General features: G+C 51.9%; 1 protein-coding gene and 1 long non-coding RNA gene across 2 annotated transcripts in view; one reads left to right on the top strand and one right to left on the bottom strand.

The window, feature by feature from the left end:
* KREMEN2 (kringle containing transmembrane protein 2) overlaps positions 1-11,096 on the bottom strand; it is a 30,729-nt gene extending 19,633 nt beyond the window's left edge. Inside the window, exon 1 of the mRNA XM_083473400.1 lies at positions 9,641-11,096. Coding sequence (XP_083329526.1) covers positions 9,641-9,707 — 67 coding nt within the window. The 5' untranslated portion in view covers positions 9,708-11,096. The remainder of the gene's footprint in view (positions 1-9,640) is intronic.
* On the top strand, positions 402-4,047 carry LOC310692455. The gene is made up of 2 exons (XR_014518826.1): positions 402-469; positions 1,769-4,047. It is a non-coding gene; the product is annotated as an uncharacterized lncRNA (long non-coding RNA).
* Positions 11,097-15,642: the final 4,546 nt, after the last annotated feature.

The following is a 15,642-nucleotide window of genomic DNA, read 5'->3' as shown; positions in this document are numbered from 1 at the left end:
CAATCCAGGTTGCAGAATGCATATTTTTCTTGACGCAGAATCCTGATTACACTACACACACATGCACCATTTCAAAAAGGACAATAGGCACAGATGCGGCCAGCCTTCTTCCCAACAAAATAACGCCGAGTGCCAGGCTGCGTTCTTCAGGTGCCCCACGCAAGGAAGCCCGTAATCCGAACTGGCGAAGAGAACCGCCCGCTCTGGGCCCTGTCCCTCCCTGGGAACCCAGGAGTCCTGGCTCCTAGCCGGCCTTGTTCTATCCCAGACATATTAATGTCCTTCCACAGCTGGGAATAGGCCCAGGAGCCTCGCTTCGCCTTCCCTGCCACTGCCCCCCCCCCCGCCTCCAAGCCTGAAGCCTCTCGGTGGTGTAACCAGACGCCTTTCCAGTCCAGCAGACAGAAGCCCCGGGGGACAGGCCCCACCTGTTGCCGGGGATGGAAATAGCTGGGAACATAATAAACAGGTGGTTGATATAAAGCAAAAAAGGGTGGGCGGGTAGGGGGTGTAGGGATTGCGGGGTGGGGGGAGATCTCTTGGTGGGGACGGACGGACGTAGAAGCCTACAGAGGCCTGGAGCCTGGATGTCTAACAGGTGGTGAGTGTTGGCAGCTGGGCCCTTCGACGCTACAGGCTGCTTGGGCCTAGCGGCGGGGATGGGGTGGGGGGAGTGTGGAATTGGGGACCGGGGCGGGTTGGGGGGGCATGAATGTGAGGTGGCCTTGGAGATCAGAAGGGGGGGGGACATCAGAGGGACAAATGGCTCAGGGCTCTCTGTTCTCTTGAGCCCTGGGATTGCGGAAGAAACGCAATGGAACGCACACCGGGGGGTGGGGAGAAAAATAGCCCTGTTCCGACAAACGTGGGATTAGCTATTTCGGTACCATTGTGGAGAACTTCCTCCTGTTGGGGAGCTGTTGCAGCTGTCCAAAGGCCAACAGCCTGTCGCGGCGAAGCAATAGGGAAGGGGGCAGAGGAGAATTCCCAGAGTACTTGCAATGCCTTTCTTTCAATAAATATATAAATAAGTAGATGCCGAGGGCGCTTTCACACCTTTAGGAACTGGCGTGTGAGCATGAGCGCATGTGTGCACGCATATGCTCTCTCCTCCCCACTCCAGGGATCCTGGAGCTCCTTGGACATTTGCCCTTGCGTGAGAAAACCAGGGAGGTTTCTTCGGAAGGCAGCTTACCTTTCCCTTACCAATCTTCCTCCATAAGGTGGAGGGGCCTTTGGGATGTTTCAGACTAGGCCGGCTGTGAGGGAGCCATCGTGCACATGTATGTACAGCTCACACATGAAAAGGGAGGCCAGGCTGTGTGCACATCATGTTTATAAAGCGCACTGCTTCTGTCGGAGAACTCTGGGAACTGTAGTTTACCCCTCACGGTGCTACAGTTCCCAGCACTCTCAATGATCTGCAGTTTTCTGGATGCTTTGGGGTAAGTAGTGCGCTTTCTACGTATGGTGTGTACTCTGCCTTACACATGGGAGAGAGACAGAGATGAGCTGCAGTGTGGACCCCTCCCCTCAGCTTACCGCTACCTCAGTCAGTGGCTCCAAATACATTTCTGTCTTCTTAGCTGCAACACTGGAAGCAAGCTGGGAAAGGGGGATAGAATGGCTGCAGCAACCAAGTGCGAGAGGGAAAGCATGATGGGGCCGGTCCAAGACATTTTGCTTCCTGAGGCAAAGAAGGTGCCCCTCTCTCCCCACCCCAGAATCCAAGCAGGCTGACAGTTTTGACAGCAGAATTTCACTTCAGGTCTCGCAACTGGGAAGCTCTCTCCCTCGCACCTGAGGGCAGCAGTTAGCAAGCTTAGGGGAGCTGCCATCGCTGTTTGACACCCCTCCACATCTACCGCCTGAGGCAGCCACCTCCTTCTGCCAGCTGCCCTCCTGCTGTCACATCTAGCTGGGCCCTCAGGAGAAATAAGTCTATCCCTGTCTAGTAACCATGATGGCTACATGGAACTTCCATGGGCAGAAACAGTATACCACTGAATACCACTAGCTGGAAGACGACAACAAGGGAGATGGCTTTTGCGCTCCCGTGCCCTGCTTTTGGGCTTCCCAGAGGCATGACTGACCAGTGAGGGAAGAGGGACCATGGATCTGATCCAGCAGGACTTGTTTAATGCCCTTTTGAGTGCCCTGATGATGAGGAAACTCAGTGACATGGATGTGAGGCAGATCGTTAATAAAAGCCCCAAAGAGAGACAGCTGCCACCTCCCAAATGTCACTCTTTTGCAGGACAGATTCAATCACATACCAGAAACTAAGATTGGCACAACTGAAGAGTTCTGGTGCAACAAATCCACATCATTCCACTTTTTAAAACATACTCTGCAGTAAGGAAAGTGACAAAGAAAAGGGTGGGATAATGATCGATTGATGGGAAGTTATACATGAGCTCTGTGCAAACTAATCCGGAGGGATGTTCTCCGATGTATAACCTCCCCACAGACAAATCTGGAGGAATACTCAGTAAAGAGGTCGTCTGGGGGATCTTGGTGCGGCAGAACGGCCAGAGCACCGGATATGCCCCTGAAATGCGAGTCCCACCTCCGCTTTCGGGATGCACGGAAATGTGGAGGTGTCAGCAGAGGGTGTGTAGGAGGGGAAGGAAACTGGAGACAGGGATGGGGTGCACAGTGGGTCATTTCACACTCCGGACTTAATAGTCTTTAGGGGGTGGGGCAGCTCTCTAGATGGCCATGTGTTTTATTTCGCTTATTTAAAACGGTCTCATCCCCCTCTCCCTTTAGGTGTGTATTACCAGTAGCGGACAAAATTGCAGGGCAGAGACAAAAAGCTGTGCTGTCAACATTGCTGTCCCTACGGCACTGGGCCAGGGCAGGGCGGTCCTCACAGCCCCCACCTTGCCCTGCCCTGCTCCAGTGCCAGCCCGGTACAAGTTGGGATGGCAGTTTTGGGATGGCAGGTCTGCCACATCAGCCACAGCTGTGGAACAAAGGAAGCTGCCTTATACCGAGTCTGACCATTGGCCCATCTAGCTCCATAGTGCCAACACGGACTGGCAGCAGCTCTCCAGGGTTTTCGGGTGTGGGTCTGTGCCAGCCTTCCCTGGAGATGCCGGGATCGAACCTGGGACCTTCCTCATGAAAAGCTGATGCTCTGAGTTACGGCTTTCCCCCTTGTTTCGAAATTCAGCAAGCCCCACCCCTGCTGCACTTGGGGGTGGGGCTGCTCCTTCTACTGTGTGTGGGGTTCTGGACCTCTGCCCCACAGTCCTGCCCTGTTGGCACCACACAGCTGCCACATATTGGGGCAACATTTTCATGGAGCTATCCACTACGATCCCAAGGTCTCGTTCCTGGTCAGTTAATAAATGGATGCAACAGACAGAATACTCTCTAACATTTCACAGAAGAGAACAGGAATATGATCATTTGGTGCAGTGGTTAGACTGGCAACCTAGGACTGGGGAGAGACCAGCTTCAAGTCCCCCCTCAGCTATGAAGTTCTCAGGGCTCATCAATCTCTCTCAGCCAGTAGCCTGCTTCATAAGCCTGCTGTGAAGATAAAACGGGACAAGGGGAGCGTTCCTTGGCGGAATGGCGAGTTATAAATAAAAGCCAATTCTCCAACCAAGGGCTGTTGCCTGAATGCATCTGTTGCATTGCTGAAATTCCTGTTCTGCATGCTACGTTAATTTACTTTTGCAATAGGTTGTCCTCTAGTGATCTAAATGGGAGGTGTTTGCTGTTATGGTTAAAAATAACTCTTAAAAGCATAATGCAAAATCTGCCTTAGTGTAGGATAGGGATGGGTGAAACTGCCCGTTTTGGCTTTTCTCATTTCTCATTTTCCTTAACTTATATTCATTTCTCCATATCTCCACATCAGTTCACAATTACATTTTTTTTAAGTCCTCGTGAACATTCACGAGCATTTTAGTGCAACTTGTTTATATGCCATTTTGCCTAGTATGTACGTACATTGTTGCAAAGCAATTCTCCCTGATAAAATGCATTTTTTGTATGTTCTTTTCCCTAACATGTGCACACTTATGTACCCTTTATGCTAGCATGTGCATTTTTGTACACAGCACTTGCCTGGAAAGCTGCACTGCCAACTTTGGAAAAGCGCAAATTTAGGGAGGGTTGCTTCCTTCAGTTCACACATTGTTTTGAATTGTGCAAATGACTGCCTTGAGATGCAAACTGAATCGACTTTCTCCCTTGTCCCAGCGTAGGAATGGGGAAACTGTGATTCCCCCAGATGTTGCTCCCCTTATCCTTGACCGCTGGTCCTGCAGGCTGGAGCCTTTCTCCCTTGCTGCCCCTCATGCCTGAAACTGCCACCCAATGCATCTTTCGGATGCTACCCCTGTTCCTTCAAATCCTTCTTCAAAACCCACCTTTTCTTTGATGGAAGACCATTAAGCCAACCTCTTTTGATGGTAATGTGCATTGCTTCACTTACTCCAAAATAGGGGCATTCCAGATGGCCAAGGGTGCCCAAGCTATGGGTCTTTAGCACTAGGCCCAAGATCTCCTGCTCCATCCCTGATTTATGCAAACGCATGCCAATGGGCCTGCAGTCCTGGCTCCACCTACTGCCAGTTGCCTTCTGACCCACCAGTTCCAATGGGCACCAGCCACCACTGGCAATGCCCCACTTCAAATGACGGTAAGCCAGCTCTGCTCTGTTTGGGGGCACTCCTGCTTGCCTTGCCCCCAAAGTCCTGTCCTGACAATTCTCACTGCCCCTTAGTTCCTATCCCTTCCTGCAACTAAGCCCAAGTACATGTAACTGTACAGAGCAGATATACTTTCCCTGTTTACTTTTGCCTCCATTTTTCTACCCCTCCTACTGTCGCCTCCTCTATGACAAATTTTGGATTGTATGCTCCTCGGGGCATCTCCTTCGTTTTTCTCTGCTACACATGTTGATGGCACTTTACAAGCAAATAATAATCATAATAGTTATTATCGTGTGCACACAATGGAATGAGCTTTTTTCCTAACCTAGGATACAAAATAAACAGTTTTAGTCGTGTGGTAATTATTCTGCTGCTCCACCCTACTGGAAATTGATCCGCAAGGTATCTCTTCCCCCGTGATGTGGGTCAGCTACCGACAGGACCATGGGATGCAGAGGTCAGAGTAAACAGGGAAGATCTAAGGCACTCTGCAAACTACAAGAGGTGGGGAAGCCCACAAAATGCAGCTCATCTCTGAAGCCATGAGAGACAGAAAAGTAGCAACAGTAGACTCCCTTTATACAGGGTGGGTAAAACTAAAACTGAATTTCAAAGGATTTGAAAGGATTTCAACAAACCTAACCAATGTGGATCTGAGAAGTTGCTTTCCCCCCCTTTTCCTCTCCCCACCTCTTTCCCCCAACTTAATGACAGGCAGTAGATCAGCTTAGTTTGCATACATGGGAATTATCCAGAGGACTGAAGTAGCTGGTTGATAAAAGCTTATGGCAGATGTATGTAATGGAATTAATCCTCCACAACTACCCTTCCTTCACACCTGGGGTTCCCTGTTCAAAACCACACAATAGGGATCAGAAATCCTAGCTCACCCAACGATAAACATGTGAGCATAATTAACTAGTGCAGGATTTGGTGATGGCAATCAGTTTACATGTCTTCTTCTTTTTTAAAAAAGAAGACTATATTTTTAATGATTCTATACTCCTGCATAAATTAACCCTAGTTCTGTATTCACAATTACAAAAGCATCAACATTCCACAAAGGCAGAAAGTAATTTACCTTTCTTATACCACTTTTTATGAATCTCCTCCTTTTGCAACAATATGTTAAGAAAAAACATCAGAGGGGTATTGATTGATTCTGTATGCAATGACTGTGCTCACACACAGAGAGAAACATGCTTGGTTTAAGGAGAGTGGTCAGTGACAGCACCCTCACAAGAAAATGAAAGGTTTAAAACCACTGTTATAAAGGGGGAACGGGGAACAGAACAGAAATGAACAGGCTCAACTGCCTCCTGAGCCAGAGCACCCCCTAATGGCAGTCTGCTGCACTGCAGCTGGCTTTTTCCGTGCTCAGCGTCTCAAACGTGGGAAAACACACAAAAAAGCGAATTTGAAAGGGACTGTCCAGCATTTCCTGTTGAAAAGGAAATGGGAGAGAAACTGTGGTTTTGATCCTAGTAAAAGAACAAAGAGACAACAAGCTGGGCTTTGTGCTCTGTAGCCACAGGGGTTGCCAACATTTTGTCCTGCCTTTTCCAAGTGCACAAAATAAAGGCAGAAGTTCAACCGGCAAAGAATCTACAGCAGCTGCTTGCCATGCAGGCAAGATTCACTTGCTAAATATATTCTTGCCATACAGCAGAGAATGCCTTGCTTTGCAGGGTGGGAGGGGAAGGATAGGACTCTGTGATGGGTAGAGCCCTCCTTCATGTACCATTCAAAGATGCTCTCTGGAACCTCTGTTTTTGTGCTTATTTTATCCTACAACGTCCTCCTTTACCACCACCACCCACCCTTTAATCCTCACAACAACCCTGTGGTGTAGCTTATGCTGAGATAGAGAATGACTTGGCCTCAGGTCACTCATTGATCTTCTTGGCTGAGTGGGGAAATTTGAACCCAGGTCTCTCTGCTCTAAGCCTGACACTCGGGATTGCCAACCTTTGAGGGACCGCGGGAACGTCTGCAAAGTAGAGAAACCACCACAGCAACCAAGCACATGCCACAGCCTAGGGTATTGGCGAGAACAGAGTGCCTTGTCCAATTTCAGCTGGTGTGGAGAGGACCCCATTGGTGATCCTTGCCCTACAGCAGCCTTTGCCAACCTGGCGCCCTCCATGTGGCTTTGGACTGCAGCTCCCACCAAGCCCATCCAGGTAAGGGCATTGCTGCGCTATGCCCTCGGCACCTGGCAAGAGGCACAGCAACTGCAGAGCTGCGCCAGGGAAGAGCCACGGCTTCGTTCTGGTGACGGATGCCTACGTGTGATTGTTGGGGCAGAAGGTGGGGCAGGTTCAGGACGTCCTCTTCCAGCGACAGAGTGTCCCTCCCCACAGATACTTGCATGAGGCTGTACACAACTCTGCTTCTGAGTCCCTGTATAGGTTTATCTTTGAAACTGGTGTCGAGATTGGGGGGGGGGGAGTTTAAAAATTCCTTTGTTAAAGGGTGCCAAAGAGAAAAAGATGCCAGATATGGTCGCCATCTGATCTTTGATTAATGCCCAGATTCAGCATCTAGATCCCTGCTGGGTGGGTAGAAAGTAGCCAGCCCCCCTTTTCCCTGCACCACCGCCCCCCCTATCAGGAGGGGCATCTGCACCCCTGGCGTCAGCTTCATTAACTACAACCCCCGAAGGCCGGGATCCCAAATTTCATGGTTTGTAGTTAGTGAAGTCCCTGGGGTCCTCTACCCAGAACATCCCCATATTAGCTGGGCTTCTCTGATAGACCTTATCCTGTGGAGTTGCCTACCGGTAATTTTACAGACTCAGACACAGGCTGCTTTCACATCACACACTGAAAGCACACGGCTTCCCCCCAAAAACCCAGGGAACTGTAGTTTGTGAAGGGTGCTGGGTCATAGTCCTGCGCAGGGTAAACTACTGTTCTCATGATTCTTTGGGGAAAGCCATGCAATTTAAATGCATGATTGGGGTGCAGACTCAAGCCCAGTATTGTCTACTCAAGCAGGCAGCAGCTCCCCAGGGTCTCAGCCGGGAGCTTTTCCCATCAACCACTGCTCCCTGATTATTATTATTATTATTATTATTATTATTATTATTATTATTATTTTACTGAAGATGCCAAGGCTTGTGCTCTGTCGCTGAGCCACGCTGACCCCTTCTCCAAGATACGGCCTCTCTGGAATGTACCCCCCCATGTGATCTGAAAGAAGAAAAAGAACCTCTAAGCATGCGCTGAGTGTCTTCCCCGGCCTGTGCCACAACAGAATGTGCACACGTTTGGGGTGATTATGATCAGTTTTGGTGTCAAAAGATGAATCTCCAAATCAAAGGGCATGGTTTTATTTTTTGGGGGTGGGGCGATTAAAACATAACCTGTTACCTGCATTACTATCGATAAAATCACTTTGGGGAAACAAACAGAACTTATTGTTCCATCAAGCCTTTGGCATTACCTCTTGGTCCAAGTACTCTGCCTACTGCAGCTAAAGTTAAGTATACGTCACTGCAATAATCACATTTTCTTCCCCATGTGTCCCTTGCATCCAATTACCCCTCTTCCCTTCTGTTGACGCACTTGCATCTGCTCTTTTATACTGTATGATTGTTGGGGCAGAGACCTGGCATCTCATTCTCTGTAAAGTGCCAGGGACATTGAAGGAACAACAATATCCAGCTTACAGCCTCCCCACAAAAGTATTCTATTATGAAGAACAGAGGAGAGAGAGAGCTCAGTCAGTAAAGCATGAGACTCTTAATCTCCACGTTGTGGGTTCGAGATTCACACTGGGCAAAATATTGCTGCATTGCAGGGGGTTGAATTCGATGACCCTCATGGTCCCTTCTACCTCTGAGATTCTATGACCCAGATTCTATGACCCAAATCTTGGAATAGCTTGTCAAGCTGATGAATATCTTTGAAAGTAGTTGGGTTGGGGGAAGGATGAAGAAAGGAAAGCATACCTTGCTCTGGGGGGAGGCGGGGCCCTTCCTACCCCCCCACCCCACCCCAGCAGATCCCTAGCATCAGCAGCATTGCAGACTGCAGCCTACCTCCCCAATTATAACCCAGCCCAACCCTGTTGAGCCAGTTCCTGCCACTTGGGATTCCCATCTGACAGGTATCCTGGACGGCAGCCAAAACGCGTCTGGGGAGACAGATGCCGCCTGGGCCAGAAAGTGTGGGTGAAGAACTGGACCGCAGGGGTGGGGATCTGTCCCAGACACTTTCTCTTTCTCTTCTCTCTCTCTCTCTGCTGCGGCAGGGGTCCAGCAGCTGTCTAGGGGCTGAGTGTGTGAAATCGGCTGGGCTCCGTCTGTCTGCCGTCGGGGCCAGGCGGGACAGGTGGCCGCTGAACTGTGCCTTTGAGGCTGGGGGCTCATCGGGCCAAGCAAGGGAGGCTGGGAGGGGGGAGGGAGAGGGGGGAGGGAGCCAGAAGGGGTCCTACCAGGCCAAGGGAAAGCTTAATGCTGCCAACCACAACGGCAGCTCCAGCCATCCTCCTCTCTCTCTCTGGCCATCAGCCCCCCCCACCAGCCAACCAAAGGACCAGGGCAATGGGACTCTTGCACCGGCAGCCCCCTTCCATGTACCCCCTCCCTGACCACTCCCTGCCCTTCCACATGACCCCCATCCTCAAGGGACAGACAATATAGGAGTCCTGATTCTCAAGTCAGTAGAAACAGTCTTAAAGAGAACCCAGGAGTCCTGGCCGTTTTGCCTCCCCCAACATACATTTCAAGTTTTAACACATTCAACACCTGTCCCAGAGCTGTGAAGGGGGACCCACGAGTCCTGCCCTGCTCCCTCTGGGTTTTCTTCGTGGTTCCCAGCCCTCCTGCCCCACGCTTGGCCACTCCCTGCTCCCCCAGCCCCCAGAAGAGGACCCTGGCTCTAATACCCCCCTCCCTGTCCCTCACTATTACGCACATATAAATACACAGACCCTCCTTCCCTTCCACAGTTCTCACTCACCTGCCCTCTGCAGAGCCCGAGACCCTCGAAGAAGCACCAACAGCAGACCAAAAACCACCCAGGGCATTTCTGGACGGTGTCACCCCTTTGCCCGGTGCACCCAGGCTGCCCCACACCTGGAGGGTGTAGGAACAGCCAGGGTCCCAAGCTAGAGCCCAGCTGGGGGAGGGAAGGGACAAGAGGGGTGTCTCTGAACTGTCACGGCGCCAGCTAATTGAGGATCTAGGCGGGATCTTCCAGGCTCTGCATGGATGGCGGCGAAGGACGCTGGCGATCCAGTCGTTTTCTGGGATCTCGCGGGTGGAGCCTGCTAACTAGCCATTGCATCGGAGGGGCTCGGATACCCCGCGGCTCCTCTTCCTGCTCCGGGGAAGTCGCTGTCAAGCAGTCGGTGGGTCGGAGAGGATCTCGTTGATCTGTCCGCAGGATCTAGGGATCACATGTCGCTGGTCCCCAAGGGGCACCGTGGGGCGGCAACTGTCCTCTCCTGTCCTGAAAGTGCAGCAGTCCGAGGGCGCCTTGGGTCCCAAGCGAAGTTTCTCTCGCAGTTCGACGGGGCGCAAGCTTAGCTGGTATCCTTCCGGATCTGCCACGTTCAGAGCCGGCTGTCTCCAAAGGATCTGGAATCCACTAGAGTCCGAGCACGGTGGCTCATCTCCCCCGGTCTTCCTGGGTGAGGATCCGGCGGTCAGACGGGACGGGGTCCCGCCTCACCCTTCCTAGCTCTCTTCACCGCTTCAGCCGCCGAGTAAGATCTCGGATCTGGTAGATCTCTTGCCAGAAGTGATGCTCGTGGATCTCTCTTTCTCTCCTCCCCTCTCCGCCTCTCTCGGTTTCCGACCAATCCCTTCTCGGCCTCCTTCTCCCTCCTTAGGCAAATCTGGAGTCTCTCCGGAGCCCCGAGGGATGGTGTGTGGATCAATTCTTGTCCACGACGGGTTTGCTCACCAGGTGGGTTCCTTCCATCCCGGAGGGGATCTCGGCGCCTGTCAGGCGGCGGTGTTCAGCGTATCCTTACTCCCCGCCCTCTCCCCGCCACCTCCAGAGCGGATCCGGAGTTCGCAGGCGGACCAAACCCGAGAGGAATAGTCTGTGGCTCTGCTTACGTCCAGGCGGACCTGTGGTAGTCCGGGCTTTCCTGGGGGGCGAGTAGTCGGAACCCGCTCCAGGCAGCCCCCAGAGGAGCCTGGGCAGCCGCCGCCCTCGTGGTGGAACCACCTGCAGCGGCAGCCCCGCAGCTCCCTCGGCTGGGCGCTTGTTCGACGGGGCCGGTTCCTAGCTCGGCGGCTTCTGCTGCTGCTGCTGCCGCCGCCGCCGCCCTCCGCTCTCTGTTCCCCCCAGCTCGCTCCCCTGGCAGCCGGAGGCAGAAGAGAAGGCGGCTCCCCCGCCATCCCCACCCCACTCCCAGCAGATCTCCCCGCCCCGACCGGCGGCCGCCCCTGGGACGTCCCATCCCGAAGGGGAGGGCCGAGAGGAGGAGGAGGAGGCTTCTCTTCTCGGCGCGACTTCTTTGCGGCCGTCTCGCTCTCTTTCTCTCTCATCTCTGCGCGCGGCCTTGAAATCTGAGACGGGGCGGGAAGAGGAGGGGAAGGAGGGGGCCAGAGGATGTGCGGTTTGGGGGCGAGCGGGTGGGAGAGGAGCCTGGGCAGCCCAGGGCTTCACTTGGGACATAGCTCACAGCCCAGAACCAGTTTTTTCCTGCTGGGCCTCAAGCCCCGGAACACGTGAGGAGAGCGTGCCTCTGAGCACGTGCAGAGTTTATCTCTCTCTCTCTTCATGCCATCGTCCACACGCGCCTGGAATCGGGGAAAAGGTGGGTGAGGCAGACTGCCAGAACATTTGAGCCCCCGCACCTCTTCTTTTTAAAATGGAGCGCTGGCCCGGGCTCCGGAGGGCTAATGCCTCCTGGAGCCTGTTTTTTAAATGACTGCGGACACACTGCGCATGCAGAGCACATTCCCCCCACCCCGCAAGAATCCTGGGAACTGGCCTTTGATAAGGGCGCTGGGAATTTTAGCTCAGTGAGGGGTGAACTACAGTTCCCAGCATTCTTTGGCACTCTTTTGATGGGCGGGGTGTGTATGCAGCCAAGACCAGCAGGCCTCAAGGTGTGTATCAAGGTGGAACATCTCTGGGTACCAGCAATGTGCCATCCTCTTCTGCAAAGTCCTGCATTAAAGGTTAAAGAGAGAAGAGGAAGTGGTTTTAAATTAAAACTCAGCACCAGCTACTTACAAAATGAGCATCAAGCAGACCGAATCCTAGGGATCCTGGCTCTCATTACCCCATGTCAACGCCACCCCAGTATTGAAGGGAACGAGGAACCAGAGCACTCTGGTTCAGTGATTCTCACTTCATAATTTTTGTAATAAGGAAGACAGTGAGTTGCGGATCGTACACACAGGATCGTTCCCTGGTGCAGACGTGAGCAGAGAGTTTGGAGGGGGCCTCGTAGGATACGCAGCCTGATCCACTGCTGGATGCAAAATATTCAGAGCTTGGAGCATCCTCGGCAGACACTTGTTCATGCTCTTGCAGACCTCCAGCAAAGGAGAGACACATACACACAACCAGGTAGAAATGGCCAAAGTGCTGTTTCTTCCAATGCCCAACCACAGTCCTGACCTTAAGCTCTATAGATCATCATTTAGCCTGGCTAAAAGTATTCTCTCACATCCAGAAGGGTATTCCCTGTGCACAACCTGTGTACACCAGCAGCTGGTCTGTATGCTTGTAAACCTATGAATATGAAAGGTTCAATGAGATGAGTGCACCATCTGGATACCGGTGAACCCACTATCAAGTGTACACCTATTCACACAAACACTTGTACGTGCGTACAGACAACTTGCTTCTAAGGTGTCAACGAGCCTCCTTCAAATATTTGAATAATGCTAAAGGATTATAGGTGGCTGTGGAAGGGCAGCTCTCATTAGTCACTTAGGAGGAAATGCTTTCTGCACATGTTCAAAGGCAATTTCTTGTGTTAGATTACTGTGAGCCGGTCCTGGCAATGAAAACAGGTACTAGGTCCGAGTGCCTGATGGATTTATGACCTGCCTTGGCTCTGTCCTAATGCAGTCATTAAAATGTAGTTTGCTGGAGGAGACGGAAGTCCACCTTTGTGCAACCGTGTGGTATAATGGTTAGAGTGTTGTGGAAGGATTGGGGAGAGACCTCAGTTCAAAGCCCGACTCAGCCATGATGTTCATCTGGGTGGCCTTGGACCTGTTACCACCTTGTAGGGTTGTGAGGATAAAATGGAAGTGCTGAGGAAGAACCATGAAGAACTCTCAGCTCTGGAGGTGGGTGGGAGAAGGCAGGATAGAAGTGAAATAAATAAGCCTCCCCTAGTTTTATGAAGTGGGTGGAGGTGGGAAGAGAGTGGTTCAAGTGTGTCAAAACCCAGTCAACCCGCGTGGTGGTTCAGGGAATGTTGACACGGCAAAACTTAAAAACTGGTTTGAGAAACCAGTTTAATTATGGAGGCTTTCCTTCAAAGGATCTCGGCGACTGTCATCTTGTGAGGGTTGCTAAAAATGCTGTCTTTCAAGTCCCCTAAAGTAAAATTATTATTATTTTTCTAATTTGCAGTCCTTTTGTTCCCAGGATTCTTTGGTGTAGGGGCAGGGGCGTTGCTCAAGGCTTTCATTTATTTCTAGCATTTATATCCCAGCCTTCTCCACCCCAAAGGTGCACAGGTGTGCTCAGGAGGTCACAGACTCATGGCACCTATTTGCATAACAATTTGCATATGCTAATATGTGTAAAGAGTGCAAGGTTTTCTCAAAAAGATCCCACAAATTAATGGGCCTGCCATTGCCTGAATAGAGCCTCCATGATCAGAGGCACTATACCACCGACTCTGACACTAGGAACAATCGACGGAGGAGAGCTCTCATCTTTCTGCTGTGCTTGTGAGCTTGTGTGGGTGTGAAGTCTAGCTGGCTGCTGTTGGCAACTGATCTGGGTGAATGTTGGTCCCACCCAGCAAGAGGATTGTTAGTAACACCAAGCTGTTGTAATGGGTTGCCTAAGCTGATGAGGTCAGGAATACAGTGGGGGTGGGGAGCCTAAGGCCCTCCTGATGCCAAACTCCAGCTCTCACTGGCCCCCAGCTGGCGTAGACAGCGGACAGGGAGGGCCACAGATTCTTGGAGTGGTGGGACCCACAATATAATACTGAAAGATTTTCTGTTTATGTTGCCAGGGGTGACAGCCTCTTGAACCCGAAGGATGCCCAGCCAAAGTGTGGGTGAGTTTTAGGGTGTTTGAAGATGGCTATCAGGAGAAAACAAGCTTGCTCCATCTTCCATGTGGCAGCCCTTTAGATATTTGAAGATCACTATTGTATCTCCTCTCAGGCCCCTCTTTTCTAGGCTAAACATTCCCAACTCCCTCAACCGTTCCTCAACAGGCTTGGTTTCCAGACCCTTGATCATCTTGGTCACCCTCCTCTGCACACGTTTCAGTTTGTCAACATCCTTAAATTGTGGCACCCAGAACTGGACACAGGACTCCAGGTGTGGTCTGACCAGAAGTGAGCAGTACTCTTCCTTCCCTTGACCTGGACACTAGACTTCTATGGATAGAAATCCATAACTAATAGTGGTCATCACTGTAAATGGAAGTGTCAGGATGAGGTCTGTACTGGCTGGTGGGGTGGGGGGGGTGACACAAGGTGGAACTGAGCTGCCATAGCAGGGCCAGGTATTGGGGTGATCAAGCTGGGAGTGGGTTGAAGCATTCTGGAGCTTGGGGGCAGAGCACCTGCTGGTTCAAACCCCGGCCTCTCCAGGTAGGGCTGGGACAGAAGGTTGTCTGAAATCCTGGAGAGCAGCTGCCGGTCAGTGTAGGCAATGTTAAGCTAGATAGACCAATGGGAGACCCGACTCAGTATAAAGCAATCTTCCTAGGCGGCCGAAGAGCAGGAGAGAAAGAGGTTCTTGTGAGTTGGGATTGCAAGGGTATCATCCTCAAAGAATCACACTTTCTTCTCCTTTCATCTGCTCCTTCCCTTTCAGGTTCAAAGCTGTCAGAGAGGGGGGCCTGTGGGGGAAGCAGTTTCTTGGGGATCAAGGGGGGGATTAGGTGTGATGCGGCTTGTTTTGAGTGTCTCTTGGCAGCGATCGAGGCTGGTGGAGGGGCTTTCCACGCAGGGAGAAGAAAACCCAGCTGGGATTTGGGGCCTGCAGGAACCTGCCCCTTTTGAAGGGGCCTTGGAATCTCCCCCAGGCTTATGGGGGGTGGGAGGTGGAGGGGATAGAGGAGTGGCCCCAGGTGGTAGCTGAAATTGGGGAGAGGGATCAGAGAGAGATCATCTTATGCATCAATCAAGCTGATTACAAAAAAGCTCCTGTGAACACTGAAGCATGGAAGAACCTAGACTTTGACACCCAGCCGCCTCTCGCAACGGCTGAGGCAGGCACCACAAACCTCACCCTCACAACCACACGCTCACATTCCTCTGCAGGCAGCATCGCGCACTGCGGAGCATGCATGTGCATGCACACAGAGACACACTGGCTCGCGCCTCGACTCACCACAATTTGACCTCTCGAGAGTTCACTACTTTGAAGGCCTGACAGGAGTGAAAACAGCATAGCAGAGATGAGGGGGTCCCTGTGCATAAACAGAGTGTGCTTCCTCTGCTGCCCACGTTCCGACTTTGGCCCCCACCCCACAATGGCAGGTGGCCCCTGGAATTCTGACCATGAGGGAATGCGGCCCTGGGCTGAAAAAGGGTCCCCACCCTTGCATTAAAGGGACTGGCAAATTCCACAAGGAGGGGGCCAAGTGCTCAGTGGCTGAATACCGCTGCTTTGCACAAACGCAGAAGATGCCAGGTTCTGTCCCCCTGGAATTGCTGATCTGAAAGGAGCTCAGAAGCCAGGAGAGCAAAACTTCCATGTTCAGGGGCAGTATATCGTTAATTGTCAGGTACCCGAGATAATAAACAGAAAGCAGTGGCTGTGTCTCCATTGGGGCTTTTATTCAGAGCT

This window comes from Podarcis liolepis (assembly GCF_965112155.1).
Source record: "Podarcis liolepis genome assembly, chromosome: 13".
Classification (NCBI taxonomy): Eukaryota; Metazoa; Chordata; class Lepidosauria; order Squamata; family Lacertidae; genus Podarcis; species Podarcis liolepis.
This window is presented reverse-complemented; position numbering and strand designations above follow the sequence as displayed.